This window comes from Apteryx mantelli, chromosome 3 (assembly GCF_036417845.1).
Source record: "Apteryx mantelli isolate bAptMan1 chromosome 3, bAptMan1.hap1, whole genome shotgun sequence".
Lineage (NCBI taxonomy): Eukaryota > Metazoa > Chordata > Aves > Apterygiformes > Apterygidae > Apteryx > Apteryx mantelli.
Window position 1 is genome coordinate 112,491,212 of NC_089980.1, and position 14,455 is coordinate 112,505,666.

The 14,455-nt window shown below is 37.2% G+C and overlaps 1 protein-coding gene across 2 annotated transcripts in view; it reads right to left on the minus strand.

Annotated features, from left to right (window-relative positions):
* Positions 1-2,232: 2,232 nt before the first annotated feature.
* TINAG (tubulointerstitial nephritis antigen) overlaps positions 2,233-14,455 on the minus strand; it is a 43,248-nt gene continuing 31,025 nt past the window's right edge. Inside the window, exons 10-12 of one of the 2 annotated variants that reach the window (XM_013953259.2) lie at positions 7,793-7,846; positions 3,664-3,709; positions 2,233-2,564 (exon numbers count right to left, since the gene is read on the minus strand). In XM_013953259.2, the coding sequence (XP_013808713.2) occupies positions 2,454-2,564; positions 3,664-3,709; positions 7,793-7,846 (211 nt within the window). In that variant the 3' untranslated portion in view covers positions 2,233-2,453. The remainder of the gene's footprint in view (positions 2,565-3,663; positions 3,710-7,792; positions 7,847-14,455) is intronic. The other variant, XM_013953260.2, reaches the window with a different exon arrangement.

Sequence of the window (14,455 nt, forward strand, 5' to 3'; positions counted from 1 at the left end):
AAAACCTCACACAGCACATTGCTAAAAAGGAATATTATGATGTGTAATCTGAGTAGGGTTTTTTTTTTATTTTTTTTGCCTAAATAATATTACCTAGCTGCTTTCAGTGGAAAAGGGAAGTTATGGCATGTCACAGACACAAAGGATACTTCTGCATTGCCTTCCCTTTCCGGCAGCAACCCTTCTGCTATTCCCATGGACCATTAGAAATACTCATGATTTAAAGCTGATGAGCTTTGTATTGAGTTAGCCTGAGCTATAGCCTACGTATTGTCCCTTTCTATTCACACAGGAGAAACTCCAGGCTAGATGACACTTTTAGTCCAGGCTAGTAAGCACAGCTGAATATTAGTGACTGAGAGGCAAAAAATGAGAGAGGAGGCATCTTAATGAAGAACAAGTTTCCTCATACGCTCACTAAACAGGAGAGTAGAAGAGCTCACAGACTTTCTGACATTTAAAAATTGCCTCCAGGCAACCTGCAAGATGCAGAGCTGCCAGCAGCTCCCAGGCCCCATCATCTCTTCATCAGACAGAGAGTGAGAAGACCTGCACTGGCAGGAGACCCTTCACCCTTACACTGAATAGCAGCAGAGCAGCTGCCTGAGCATCAGCATAGTTTTCACAGAGCAAAGGGGCTTCCAGACACAGTTACTTTTGCCTGCCTGTTAAATTTGGGTACCATGTCATTCCATAGTCACTTAGAATTAACACGATGCCCAGTTTCACCCATCTACCATACAGTAGAAACTTGGCTCCTTAAACTCAACTACTGCTTCTCTACTCGCCCAACCTCACAAGTCCTTCTAGATCACTCTTTTAGCTAGCTCTTCCTTTCCTCACGCTACCTTGGAGCTTTGCCATTCCTCAGTGTTCATTCCTGTTATACTTTTATAGTCCCTCATAATAGTATGGAAACCAGTGCAGGTGAACTGTTCTGCTCTTTTGAGACAGAAATACACCAAGCTGACATCGTAGCAAAAATGCCACACAAGAAATCCTCCTACAAGCATTTAGTCAGCTAGCCAAAAGTTGCCCTCACCCTTTTGGAAAAGGAGTGATAGCAGATGACTAAGCTTTACGATTTTGGAAAATATATACAAATGATATTTGTATGTTTACTGTGCAGGAGATAGAAGAAGAGGCCAAGAAGACAGTCAGGTATACTACAAGATACCATATAGTTTACAGACTGAGTTCCTCAATGGCAAAGTTCCTGCTGCAAAGTTCTTTTTGCATTCTCCTTCAAGACTGTCTACCATAAAAAATGAATTACTCCACTTTGAAGTTATTTATATGAAGTAGGGTGCTCGTGGCATTTCCACAGTCAGCAACTGTATGATACTGAGAGAGAGTGAAAGAGAGAGCACTGAGCACATAGACTCCCTCAGAGTACCAAAGAATGCCTACAGAAATTCATTCCAGAATGTGGGGTAGGACAATACCTCTTTGCAAACCAATAAATAGATTTTACATGGCGGGATGTGTTTCACTTGCTTATGCTGTTTCATTCAAGACAGGCTTGAGTAGATAAAGATCTAATAGACCAGTCTGAGCTTTCTCTTCACTGAAGACATTCAAAATGACTGCCCACGCCAAGATTTTGGATGAATTTTTCAAGTGAATCAGAGGTAGTAACGGCTACTGATGGAAGTGAGAGCTGTAAAAGCACAAGGCAGATTGAAGTAAAGGTTAAATGACACAAAACACCAAAACTGACTGGATATGCTTTCACAGTATCATTCACTTCAGAGCTAAATCTTCCTCTTTTGAAATCTTGAAGATTATGGAATCAATGCACGTCAAGAATTTAGGAAGTAGCCGTATAGATGGCTCAGTACATTTTCCTCACAAATACTGAATTAGCTCACTAAGCCTAAAAAAGTCACTTCTGTCAGAGCACTTAGCTTTTCTCAAATTACCTGTGTTACAATTTGCTGTAAATTTCAAGTGATGACGGCTTTTGTGTCTAAATTCAGCTTACTCTGTGACACTAGAGGCCACAAAAGAGCTTGTTTTGCAGCAGTGTGATACTAGCATTTTAATAACAGCTCCTTCAGAAGTGCTCTGCATAACTTGTGACCCAAATTTAGTGGCGAGGACATCTGTTGTATACTACCACCATGAACACCTCTTGAAGGAAAAGCTCCTTTGCTGATTATATTAGAAGTCAAGTTCTTCATTTCCTAGAATGAAAGAATGAGGAATAGGCTAATAAAGACCCTGAAGATGTCACTAAAAATTTTTTATTCACTGGAATTTCATGACAGTTTTTTTTTTTTCCCCCCACCTATATAACATAGCAGGGCTGCTTCTCTTTTAGGTAATTTTAGGACCAAGGATTCCTTTTGGCAGCTGATATTTTATTTCTTCTAGAAAGACTGGAAATAGAACGGAAAGAACAGATATATAAAGCAACATACATCATAATATATTAATGTAGAAGACTATGGCTATCCCAAAGTGGTTATAATCAGCTTCTCAATATCACATTCATTTTGTCCTCGTAGAATCCTAAAATAACCATTTTCTCCCCAAGATTTTCCCCAGGAATTTGCAGCAATCTAAAGAAAAACAAAGAGGAAAAAGTTACTAATTAGTGATTTTATGTAGTATTTAAAAATACAAGGTGTAAAAAGGTAAAATGAATCTTATGTGTTAGTCTTCATTAAAGAAACTGTTTCTCAGATTTTGTACCCTGAGAATCAGAATGTACTTGTTTTTTATGTTTTCTAAAGATTTGTTCCTTTCTCTTTTGATCACAATTTCAGTTCCCAAACCATTATGAATAAAAACAGAATGCTATTTCTACTAAGTAGTTTGACATGTTTTAGCAGAAATCATTAAATAATTCAACTGTTGGCTGGAGGAAGTTGCCATTTAAACAGTAATGGTCAAAATTCCAATTACAACTAATGAGTTAAAGAGAGACCTAAGATATTAAAAAGCTGACTTTTAGTGAATTATATTGCATTCAGGTAGCTATTGACATTTTGAGCAATTTAGTTTCTCATGAAGTCAGTAGGAGTTCTGCCCTAGATGTCAGTAAAACTAAGCTATTATACCACAAGCCCTGCCATCAGCTATGTAAACTCCAAATTACCTTCTGCTGAACACTGGCATAATGGAACGAGCTGTTAATCATAATCAAAGTGATAGAATCTGACTTATTCTAAGTGGATGAAAGCCAATACGTAATTTTTTCTGATAGCTGGCTGGCCTTTGCCAATGCACTTTAAATAGACAGCCTGGTTTTTTTTGTTTTTTGTTGTTTTTTTTTTATATAGTTTAGCCAATAATAGTGATTAATATTATTGAGTCCTCTTTGCAGGCATGAAAAAGAAGAGGATCTTCATGGGAAATTTGAATAAGGAGAGGGTATTCTTTGAAACAGAAAGGATGGTGTGGGGAAAAGCACAGATACAAGTGGAAGATCAAGACAAGTGGAAGAAGCAGACTTTGAAACAGAGACAGATGATATTACAGTTCAAGGGTCAGCATCATAAAAGGTTGGCAGAAAAGGGCTGGAAAACTATGCAGAAGACTTTAAGGTGATGGGAAAAAAAGAGGGAAGAGGGAATGAAAGGAAAGAAGTTGTCTGATAATCTGTAATTTAGAGATTTTGTCTTCTGCCTCAAAACACAATGGTAAGGATTCACTTACCCAGAACTTTTGTTTCTGTCCATCTTTGTCATCTAGTACTCCCCACCTGTTACAAGAGATGATACAGGTGAGGCCTCTGATACATATGTTCACATTTTGTTGCTTGAAACAAGCAAACAGAAAGAAACGCTTATGATAGTTACCTGTCCTAACAGCAAAACCAGTAAAAAGCATGACTAATAGATATCTCCATGTTTTAAATGCTGTCAACAAACTCTGCTGCAGATGAAAATGAAGACATATATCCTGCTAGCGACAAGCCAAATTGCTGTCAGGGACTACAAAAATTTCCCAGCACAAATGTAGCTTTAGTTTGTCATTGCAATAACCTAATGTTTTCCCCAGCAGAATCCCTCCTCTGGAAAGCTTGCCAGCTGAACTGAACTGAACTGCATAGGAGTATTTAAATAAATGTGAACGCATTTTTGCAATTTAGTTGAAGATCCCTAGGAACATTTCTGTTAAAGATCTCATCCAACACCTTTACAAAAATAGCTGGCAGAGCTGAGACTAAAAATGTCCCTGGCTGATCTCAGCTCAAATTAGATTGCTGACAACCTAATCTGTTTTACTGCACAGTGTGGGGAGTGACTTATAAACTTACTTGACGTTTCTTTGACATCTTTGACACACACAGTCAGATCTTTGAGGACACACTAAATGTTGTGGGAATACCCATGAAACCACACAAGAGATTCACCCCACCTGCTAGGCAATAGCTCTTTCCTAATTGTGCGGTTGTAGCTGAATTGCTCTGTGCTCTGGGTTGCTCAGCCTCTCTGTGTGTATGTACAGAGCAGATAAAGCTCCAAGGTCATCATCTGCATGCAGTTCAACAAGAGAAAGTTGCACTGTGCACCTGTATATAGGTATACATATTAGTTACTTAAAGAGCTCTGTCTCATTTTGCAGTCATATAATGAATGTATCTTTACTTATTATTCATGGGCCATGATGCCTGGGTGCCTGTACAAGGAGACAAATAAAGAGAATATTGAAGATATGAACTGTTATTGTGGTTTTATCATAGTATAAAGTGAATCCTACAGTGTACAAAATGCTGTCAATGGGGTATTTATCACACATACATCGCACTGGCACCACGTCATTGGGTTGTATTTGTAATATTCCATAGACCTTGATAGGCAAGCAGCAGAGACATCATGGAAAACCCCATTAGTGTGGGTGGGGAAATTGGATTTTCATGGTATCTTGGTAAAAAATCTGAACAGCCGTGGTGGCGTTAGCTTTCCTTGGTTAGTATTAAGCCATAATGTACACTGAGTACTTGGGTTTCCAGAAGAAAAAAGCAGGAAAGACAAATTTGAAAGACCAGGCATAACTGTTTCCAAATCTTTCAGTATAAAAGTTAATATAAAAAGATGCTGAACAGGATAAGTGCACGGGTTGTTTTGGTTTGGTTTGGTTTGGTTTTTTTGTGACTGTGTCTAAACTGAGAAACTGAAGATGTTTCCAGCCTTTCAGGTCTGGAAGTTTGCTTAACGGGCATCCCACTGTGGGCTCTGGGACTTTACTGTCACTCCTCTTGTCAGAACTTTGTGGGGAAAAGGTGTATTGCAGTGTACATCTGCCTCCTGTGTTTTCCTGATTAATCTTTCCTGTTTTGATTTCCTTCAGACTCAGGTGAGTAGTATAATAAGGGTTAGAGTTAAAAACAATATGGCACAACATATTGCTGCCCGCCATGGTCTCAATATTATCTGCCAAGAAGAGCAGGAATACAGAACAATTAGATGGAAATGTCCTCTCTGAAAATAAATGTTTTTTAAAGACATGAAGTTTGGATTACAGTTTCAAGGGCAAATTGTAGCTACAGCTCTTTGCACTGTCACATGAATGTTCTGTGATTATTAATCAACTTTGCCATTTCTTTGCCAAATATACCTTGGATACAGTTCCTCATGATCATAAATAAAAAATTACAATATCCATAAGCTATTTAATTTCACGTAAGGCTGAGATTTACTTTTTTCCTGGTGGATTTCTGCTAAAAACTCCATCAGCTGAGACAGCTTCAGTGTACAAGTCCAACATTTACATCAGTTTTAAAGATATATGAAAACTTTCTTGAATTTATATTCATGTATTTCTTCATTTAGCAGTACACAGATCTCTCCCATGTGCTTGAGCAAGATGATGACCATTTTTTGCAGGCTCATGTTCTTGTCATTATACATTTTCCTAATGCTTATTATTTTCTAAAAAGTTCAATTTTTTTTCACACATTGATAGGAATTTATTGATACTTATAAATGTTTCTAATCAGAAAAATACTCAGAGAGCAAAATGGACAAGGATCCTTTAATATCCTTAACACATCCGAATTTAATTTCCTGGGTTTTATTGCTGACTAATCACATGCAAACAGGAATATTTAGCGTATGCATTTTATCTCATGATTTAGAAAGAGCTGCTTAGTCAGTAATCCATTCCCACAGCCATTCATTCAAATACCATAAATTAAAATACAACAAATTAAAGCACACAAGACTGCAGTCGGCAGGTCAAGAAAAGTGACTGTTCTCCTTTATTTAGCACCTGTCATTCAGCATCTGGAGCACTGTGTCCAGTTTTGGGCTACCCCACACAGGAAAGACATCAACAGCCTGGAGCAAGACCAGGAGGAGTCTACCGAGATGCTCAGGGCTCTGGAGCACACACTGTGAAAGGAGAGGTTGAGGGACCTGGGTTTGTCCAGCCTGCAGAAGAGGCAGCTCAAGGAGATATAATTGCTGTTTTCTGCTTTGTAAAGTGAGGATGGAGAGAAGACAGATCCAGACTTCCCTGAGAGGTGCACAGTGAATGGACAGGAGACCACAGTCACAAAGGGAAATTGTAATTGGACTTAAGGAAAAAAGTATTTTACAATGAGTATGGTTAGGCACTAGTAAAGTGATGGGTTGTGGAACATCTTTCCTTGAAGATATTCAAAACTCAGCTGGATAAGGCACCAAGCAATCTGAGATAACTTTGAAGTTAGTCCTGTCCTGAGCTGGGGGATTGAACCTTCAGAGAGCTTTCTAACCTAAACTAGTTTATAATTTAAACTACTTCATTTAAATTGTCCCTGCTTTGGGTGTGAACGATTGGACCAGATGAATTCCAGCCTAAGTTAGTCTGTGGTTCTATGAATTATTAAATTATTTTGCATTCATTGCATGGACCTTGCATGTCAGGTAAATAACCAAATATGCTTGCAATAGGGCAAGCCATTTTACCTTTTTTTTAATGGCTGCAGTCTAAAGAGCAGATAATAGGGTTGATTCACTGCTTACTGAGCAAAACCACTCTTAGTGAATGAATTAGGATCAAGACTTAGCAAGAAAGGTGGAACAAACTGACATCTCCATAGATGCTGACTCATATGGGCAGTAAGTGTGGCCTGAGGTCCCAGGATGGTTAACCAAGCTTTTCCTAAAACTTGGCCTTGTTTGTTCAGGCTTATTCTAAAGATTGGCTGAGATTCACCAGCTTTCATTTCTCTCTGGCTAACCTGCTTCTCTCAATCAGAAAAGCACTCAACTGTAATGGAAACAGCTGTTGTTTTGTATATTGTTAGATATATATTGTTCAATGATGCAGTGTTTGTGGCCACATGCCAGTTTGATTTGACATCTTGCCTCTGGGAATGAATGCCAGCTCCGACTAAAAGTATTTCTGGAGATTTCTTGGTTCATACTAATATACCTTCTAAAGAGGAGGCAATTCTCTTCAAAAACTCCTAAGTGAGAAGTATTTCTGCAGTGGTATCTTTAGAAAAGGAGTACATATTTTCTAAAATAGATTTCTCAGCATAAATATTGCATCTGATCTTTGCAATTTTTCTTTTTCCTTTTCCCTGCCTATATAGTAACACTTCATCAGTTTTCATGATTTCAACCTTACTGATGAAATAAATTCATTCTGCACTGTATCCCTCAGTTGTACCTCTCAAATGTAAGCTACAGCACCCAAGCACAGCACTTTAAGTTTAACTTAAGCTTAAATTCATCAGAGAAAACTAATCCCTAAATATCCTTTATTCTGCCAAGGCCAGACATCCGAGGATGAATTTTCTGATTTATAAAGGAATGTGTACTATAAATGAATAATATTAAATTAAACTTGCATTTTGACTTCTGTTGCTGTAAGTACTGCTCCTTGAAGCATGAACAAGAACCTGCTGAGAGGAATGTATTAGAATGATCAGATAATATTCAATGGTCTGAAAACAAATTGAGGGGAAATGTGAATTTTCTGAAATTCATACCCATCCAACAGGCCAAATGGAAACTAGAGGGTGAGTTATTTCAACGATTCAGAAACACAGCCTTGTTTCAATGGAACTCAGGTCCTATGTTTTTTCCTAAATAGACAGTAGTCTGTGCAAATATCTTTTCCTGAATCAGGTTCATCTCTGTGATCTGACTTATTTCTTTGTCTTTTTAAAGTTGATGTTTGTTGCAAAGGTTTATTCATTAATAAATTAAAAAGGAGTCCTTGGGGAAGATGTAATAGGAAGAAAAAGCAACCTTTTATATCATTGATAGTAATAGTGAAAAATTATAATATACCAGACCATTTTCCCTGGAGAGTAGCAGCTCAGAGGAAGTACTGGGTGGTCCTTCAAAATCTTCAAAAGCAGAATTTTTAAAATTGAATAACTAAAGGCATAATCACCAAAGAGCTAGGTAAGCAACTTGGGTATAAAAATGAAACTCAAACCACCCCTTTCTATTCCTGAAAAGTTACATGGAAGGCAACAGTAGTACAAGGATATTATTTAACAGTGCATGAAAAAACAGAATACTTAAAACTTGCTTTATAATATTGTTAAAAACACAGTCAGTTGTACTGATCTCTTCTGAGATTCTGAACATTGGTGTTATTAGCCTTAATGTAAATGTTAATGTCAGAACTGGAATTAGAATTTGTCTTTTCCCTGACAGTGAAACACTGAGGGATTTAGATCAAGATTAAGACATCTAAATGCAGGCATTCCCAAGCGCGCAGGGTCTGAGGTCCACAGCAGCAGAGTACATGGGGATCCATCCAGTTGCCTATGGTGTCTATGGCTAGTTGAGAAGTCTTGGGGTGTCTGAGGTGTCCAGGTGCTTCTGACAGATATGACAGAGGACCCATAAGAGATTTGTGCCCTTTCGGAGAAGCAGCTGGGTGGGATGCTCTAGAGCACTTACCATAGCACCAAATATCTGTATGGGGGCAACTAATTGATCGACTAGTGTCTGCCAGATGATTTGCTTTCCAGGCTCCACTGCCTGTATTGACTAGATCTCCATTTCTGTAATGATAATTTAGATATCCAGCACATCACACCTACTTGCAGACACAGAAAATGTAAGTATCTTCAGCTCAAACTGAGTCAGAGCATGAGTGCCTACTGAAGCCTCACTGGAGCAAAAGAGAAAACTGGAAATTCTTAGGAAATATATCGTGAATAAAGTATTGGAGTGGGAAACGGCAGACAACATTTGTTCACAGCCAATAATGTGCTATAATAATATAAATAACTGATTTTGAATCTACATATGAATACACAAAAGAAAAGAAAAAGAAAAACAACAGCTCAAGAAAAAATATTATCTACGGAAGACTGTGGGGATGTAAGTACAGAAAACTGTATGACTGCATGCAAACATGATAAATAAAGTATGAAATTATGAGGAATTATAAATTATATACCAGAAAATGAAGGAGAAGTGGAATGGTATTTTACGGGAACTGCAAAAATCTACCGAAAAATAAGTCAGTCTCAGTCCTGTGCAAAAACTGATTTTTTTTAAACATACAGTCAGATTTCATCCTGGAATTCTGAAAACCATCAGAATTGATTTACTTCTTAAAAGAGATCTTTTATCCACTCTTTGGAGAAATGGAAAGTATCAGCTTCCAAAAATACGCAACTGTAATATACTGTAATACACTGTATATATATGTAATATAACTGTAATATGAAAGATGAGGAGAATTAAGAAACTGCAGACTGAAGAAGTTGGATGCTGTATATCTTACATCATCAGGGATAAAATCAAAGAATTTAAAGAGAGGAAGAGGGAGAGAATGATCATCATAACATGGGAATGATATATATCATTTTTTCACAATATGGCACAAAATCATACATGGTACAATCTAGTTTGAACAAAATTTAATCAGGAATGATTTGTGCTAGAAAGGCTGTTAAATTAATTTGGGTTGCATTTCATGTTTCCTCACCGGGTGGATCGAGAGGTGCTTGAGGGACCGACAACAGGAGAGAGAAGGGAGAATGTCACTTTAGTTTACTGTTAATTTTTAACAGCTGTGCCTTGAGCCTTAGTCGTGGAACTAAACTCCTTTGTGCAGGGCATTGTATGTGAAAAATGATTTAGTACAAAAGTAAATGCTGTTGCCATTATCTACTTTCAGAAAGTAATCTTTCAAGAAAGAAAAGAGCTAGCAACCCATTAATAAACCTGAGAGGTATTGATACTTTGACTGTAGGTTAAAATCAATGGGAATTAATAAATGAGTGACACTACTTTATAAAAAAACTATGACACCTTCACAGTTATTAGCTTCACAGTTGTTAGCTGATATAATTTCTCTAATATAGTCCATATTATATCTCCTCCTCCAGTTCTTTTACTTTTTGTGGGAGTTCTTACTCCTGAGATCCTGTGGTTGTGCTAATAGAGTCTTCACCAATTTTTCCTAAAGTAAATCTATCCAAACTACATATTCCTAACTAATGACATCCACACTTTGCTCAGAGATTTCCAGTATCTCCAGGGAAGCCAAGATATCAGAAGCTGGAGGGAAACCGCTAATAGATGTAATAGCAGGAAATTAGACATATCTGCTTTGAGTATGTTGACAACATTAGAAAGAAAATCTCAAAAACTGGGATTATAAGTAGGCAAGATCATGGATGTTTGGACCATAAAGTGTATGACTGGAGCGCTACACTAAATCTGCAAAGTCACTGGAGGGAATAAACAGAGCAACAATAACATATATTTCTGTGAGGAAATGATAAAAGAATAAATCAAAGTATATCGATGCTAACTACCTAGATGTATGCAGGGCTTAAACACCAAGAAGAAAGAGAGAATTTAGTGTCATGTATTAAGTGTCTGTATGTAGAGTAATGGGAAGAAGTCAAGGAAAGAAAATATCAGGAAAAAATATCCCAACAACAGAGCAATTTAACTCCCAGTGGAATAGTCCCCCAGTGGAAATGACAGAGACTTTTAAGAGCAAGTTGACAGATTTTTGGACAACATCCACTGGAGAACAATATTCCGTTTTCTGGAAGATGATCAAAATAATCTAATAGCCCTCTTTTGTTTCTTGCTTTTGTAATTATTCCAGCTTGATATTTATTTCGAAGGACTGACATTTCAAAAGCAAACAGATGCTGGACCTCATTATTCACAGAGATAGGGAAACTGTTATGGATGTTTTTACACAGCTCAGGACCACCGATATTCCCACCTTCAGTGTTCTTAGGAAAAGCTTTCAATCTTAAGGAAAAGCTTTCAATCTTACCCCCTTTAAAATTCCCATTTGTGTTAAAAAGAAAATAAGAGCTTTTGAGATTTTAAGAAATCATTAAGGAGAAGATCTGCCCATCAGTTACAGAAAATTACTTTAAAATGGATTTTTCTTCTGTGTGCCAAAATATTCTGTGACAAATATACTACTTAGCTTTCTAAGAAGAAACCTTCATGATCTTCAATCAAAATAACCTTGAATACAGAGCAATAATTTCACCAAATTCCCTTTCAATACCTGAAAAAAAATGCTGGCGATCAAACAAGACTTGGTGAAGTTCAGATTAATCCCATTTAATATTAGGGAACTGAAACATTTGAATTAGGAAAAGAGCCACTCTCTACAAACAAGAAAGAGGGATACCCTCTGAAGATAGTTCATCCTACTTAAGTGCTGACCTCAGCTGGTGCTAACAGACTAGGCTTATTTGTCTAATACTATGTTTTATATGTAGGCATTGTTATTTTACTGTCACCACTCTGATCAAACAAACAATAAAACCTTTTGGGCAAGACAACTGTCTTCTCATAGACTGTATATACACAGAAACAGAATAAAAAGATTAATGAGTCCCTCTCATCTTGACCTGGATTATTTTGATATCTAACTTCTGCTTTTGTAAGAGGCTCAGAGTACCTCCTTCTCTTGATAAAAGGAGATGGAGCCAGTAACACACATAGTTTAAGACTTTTCATCTCCCTTTTTCCCTTGAACTTAACCATATAACTGTTATAATGCTACCAGACAAAAAAGGCATAACTACTGCAGTTTAAATTGTATTCTTAGTACTATAGCACAAATACACAGTACTTTCCTAAAGACTAGGATTTTCATCTACTAAATTAGACAAAAGTTTGATTAGAGCTGACTAGTGTTCTCCACCAGGTAAATCTTCTCAGAAAATTGTTACCGAAATTTGATACTGTGGTTTCACCTGGATTTTTTAGCGTACAAAAGATGAATGAAATTATTAGTGAGCCAGCAGTTACTTCATGCCCACAGGTCTACTATGCTAGATTACATGGGAGAGAGTCTCGTGGATTTAACTGCATGAATCACCAAACACCTTACATTGGGGTATCTTCTCCCCATGATCTTGCATTGTATTTCTCTGTTCTGCAAAATAGTTTTTGAGCGGTGCTGTTTAATTTTGTAATATTTTGTAAGAAATATGTAGATTATTTGATGTTGATTGTCTAACGATAGTGTAGACTTTCTTCCCTCATCAAAGAAAAAAGGAACTCATTTCAAGGTTTCTTTAGCCAGTAAGAAAACCACTTCTTTTGTTTAAGATGCTGTTTATTTGTTGTTATTCTGAGTCTGAGCTGGAGCGAGGATGAGTGAGGAAGGCAGTGTCTTCAAAGGCAAAAACTGGAACATCATTAATAGTAGTTACCAATAAGAACTTTTTTTAAGCCCAGGTGAGTCATTTAATGGTGTATTAAATCTTAAAGTGCTGCTGCTCTATCTGGCCATCCCCTCAACAGCAAAACACAGATTTTTGTTTCACATATCAATTTTATCTCCATTAGTGTGGCTTTTTGTGTTAAGAAACAATGAATTCAACCTATGCTTTTTCAGGGCATAGTTGTTTCAATGCCATTTAATCTGCTGCATTATTGAATTTAAAACTTCCACTAAATCATTCATAAAAACAGAAGGGAAATGTGTTTCTGATTAATGTATATTTCTCAACCTCCTCTTATGAAAGTCCTTTATCATTCTGAGCACCTTCTAAATCTCTGAAAAACAATCTTGTTTGTGAAACAGTATCTAAGGCTTTTAATAAATTTTTTCTTGTGCCCTCTACACCTTAAGGCTACAGTCCATAGATTTGGTTGTGGACCAGGATTTGAGCTTTTGAGGGCCTTCTGAAACTTTCAGTGTCAAGAGTACAGCAGATCCAGCTCTTTGGGTGGAGTTATGGATCAGATATTGTACCTTGGCACCAATGCTGAACAGAATGGAGGAATAAGGGTGAGAGAAAATCTGTCCAAGCAGGCTACAAAAATTAGTGCTGGATTTTTTGTCTCATTATGTCCAACTTTAGAAAGAGATATATTTGAACTAGAACCCTAGCTACTCAAACCAGTGTACTTCCTCTAAATTTAATGGACTTAGACATGTTTACACCATCTACAAATCTGCCTCATTGTTTTCTTTACCTATGAACACTTCATTTCTCTCCTGTCATCTTTTCCTAGATAGAACTAAGAAAGCTAGAGGACTAGAAGGAGAAGGAGGAGGATTAAAAAGACAAGCACCAATCTCACAGAGAACCTGCTGTAAAATAGACTTCATACATTTGTTCGGCAACTCTGGCTTAACTGCATAAACCTGGAAGGTAAATCTGCTACAAAAATCCTTTGTGATGTGAATTCAGTCTGCTTTTATTATTAGAGAACTTAAGATAAAAAGTACAGTTTAACATGTTATTTTTTCAGTCATTAGTCCTCTTACAATAACAGAGTGCAGCTAAAAATGTGAAAATTATCAAACTTTGACCAATTTGGCTTCCTCAGTCCCATTCAGCATTTGCAGTTCATTGTGCCTCTTTAGCTTATTTTCACTCTAGTGTAATTATCAGTGGTAATTTTACATATGTATACACATAAATTCATGTGTGTGTGTGTGTGTGTGTGTGTGTGTGTGTGCGTGTGCATATGCACAAACATACATACGTAAGACATCCTTAAGATACCATCTTACTATAATTATGCACTAGTAGGACAATGAGTTTGTTGTTTAAGGTATTTTACAATGCCTTTACAAACAGGATTCACCTACTCTAATCTAGACATCTTAATGTTAGCAACTGCAGTTTGCTGTTATCCATGGGTTCCTTTATAGTCAGGAAAGAGAGAAATAAGGGCTGACAAAGCAATTTAATACACAATAAAATAGATACCTAGGATAGAGCAGATGAATATCCATGAATTATAAAGGGAAGCATAGCTGACAAGCAGAGACATATACATCTAACATTTAGACATCAAGACTTAGCTGTTATGAATCTCAGTCTCTGTAACTCATTTTTTTATGTCTGCTTCCCTTTCTTGGAATACAAGACACAGGAAGGGCTTGAGAGACCCTGTTCTTTCTAAATGTCAGTCGGGTCAATCCACCCTGCCTTCAGCTAGTAGAAAGTGCTGTTTCACTGTCCACGGAGACTACAATCACATCCAACTGGTCTGCGACCCCCATCGACCTGATTTGCCCATTTTCTTCTCATGCT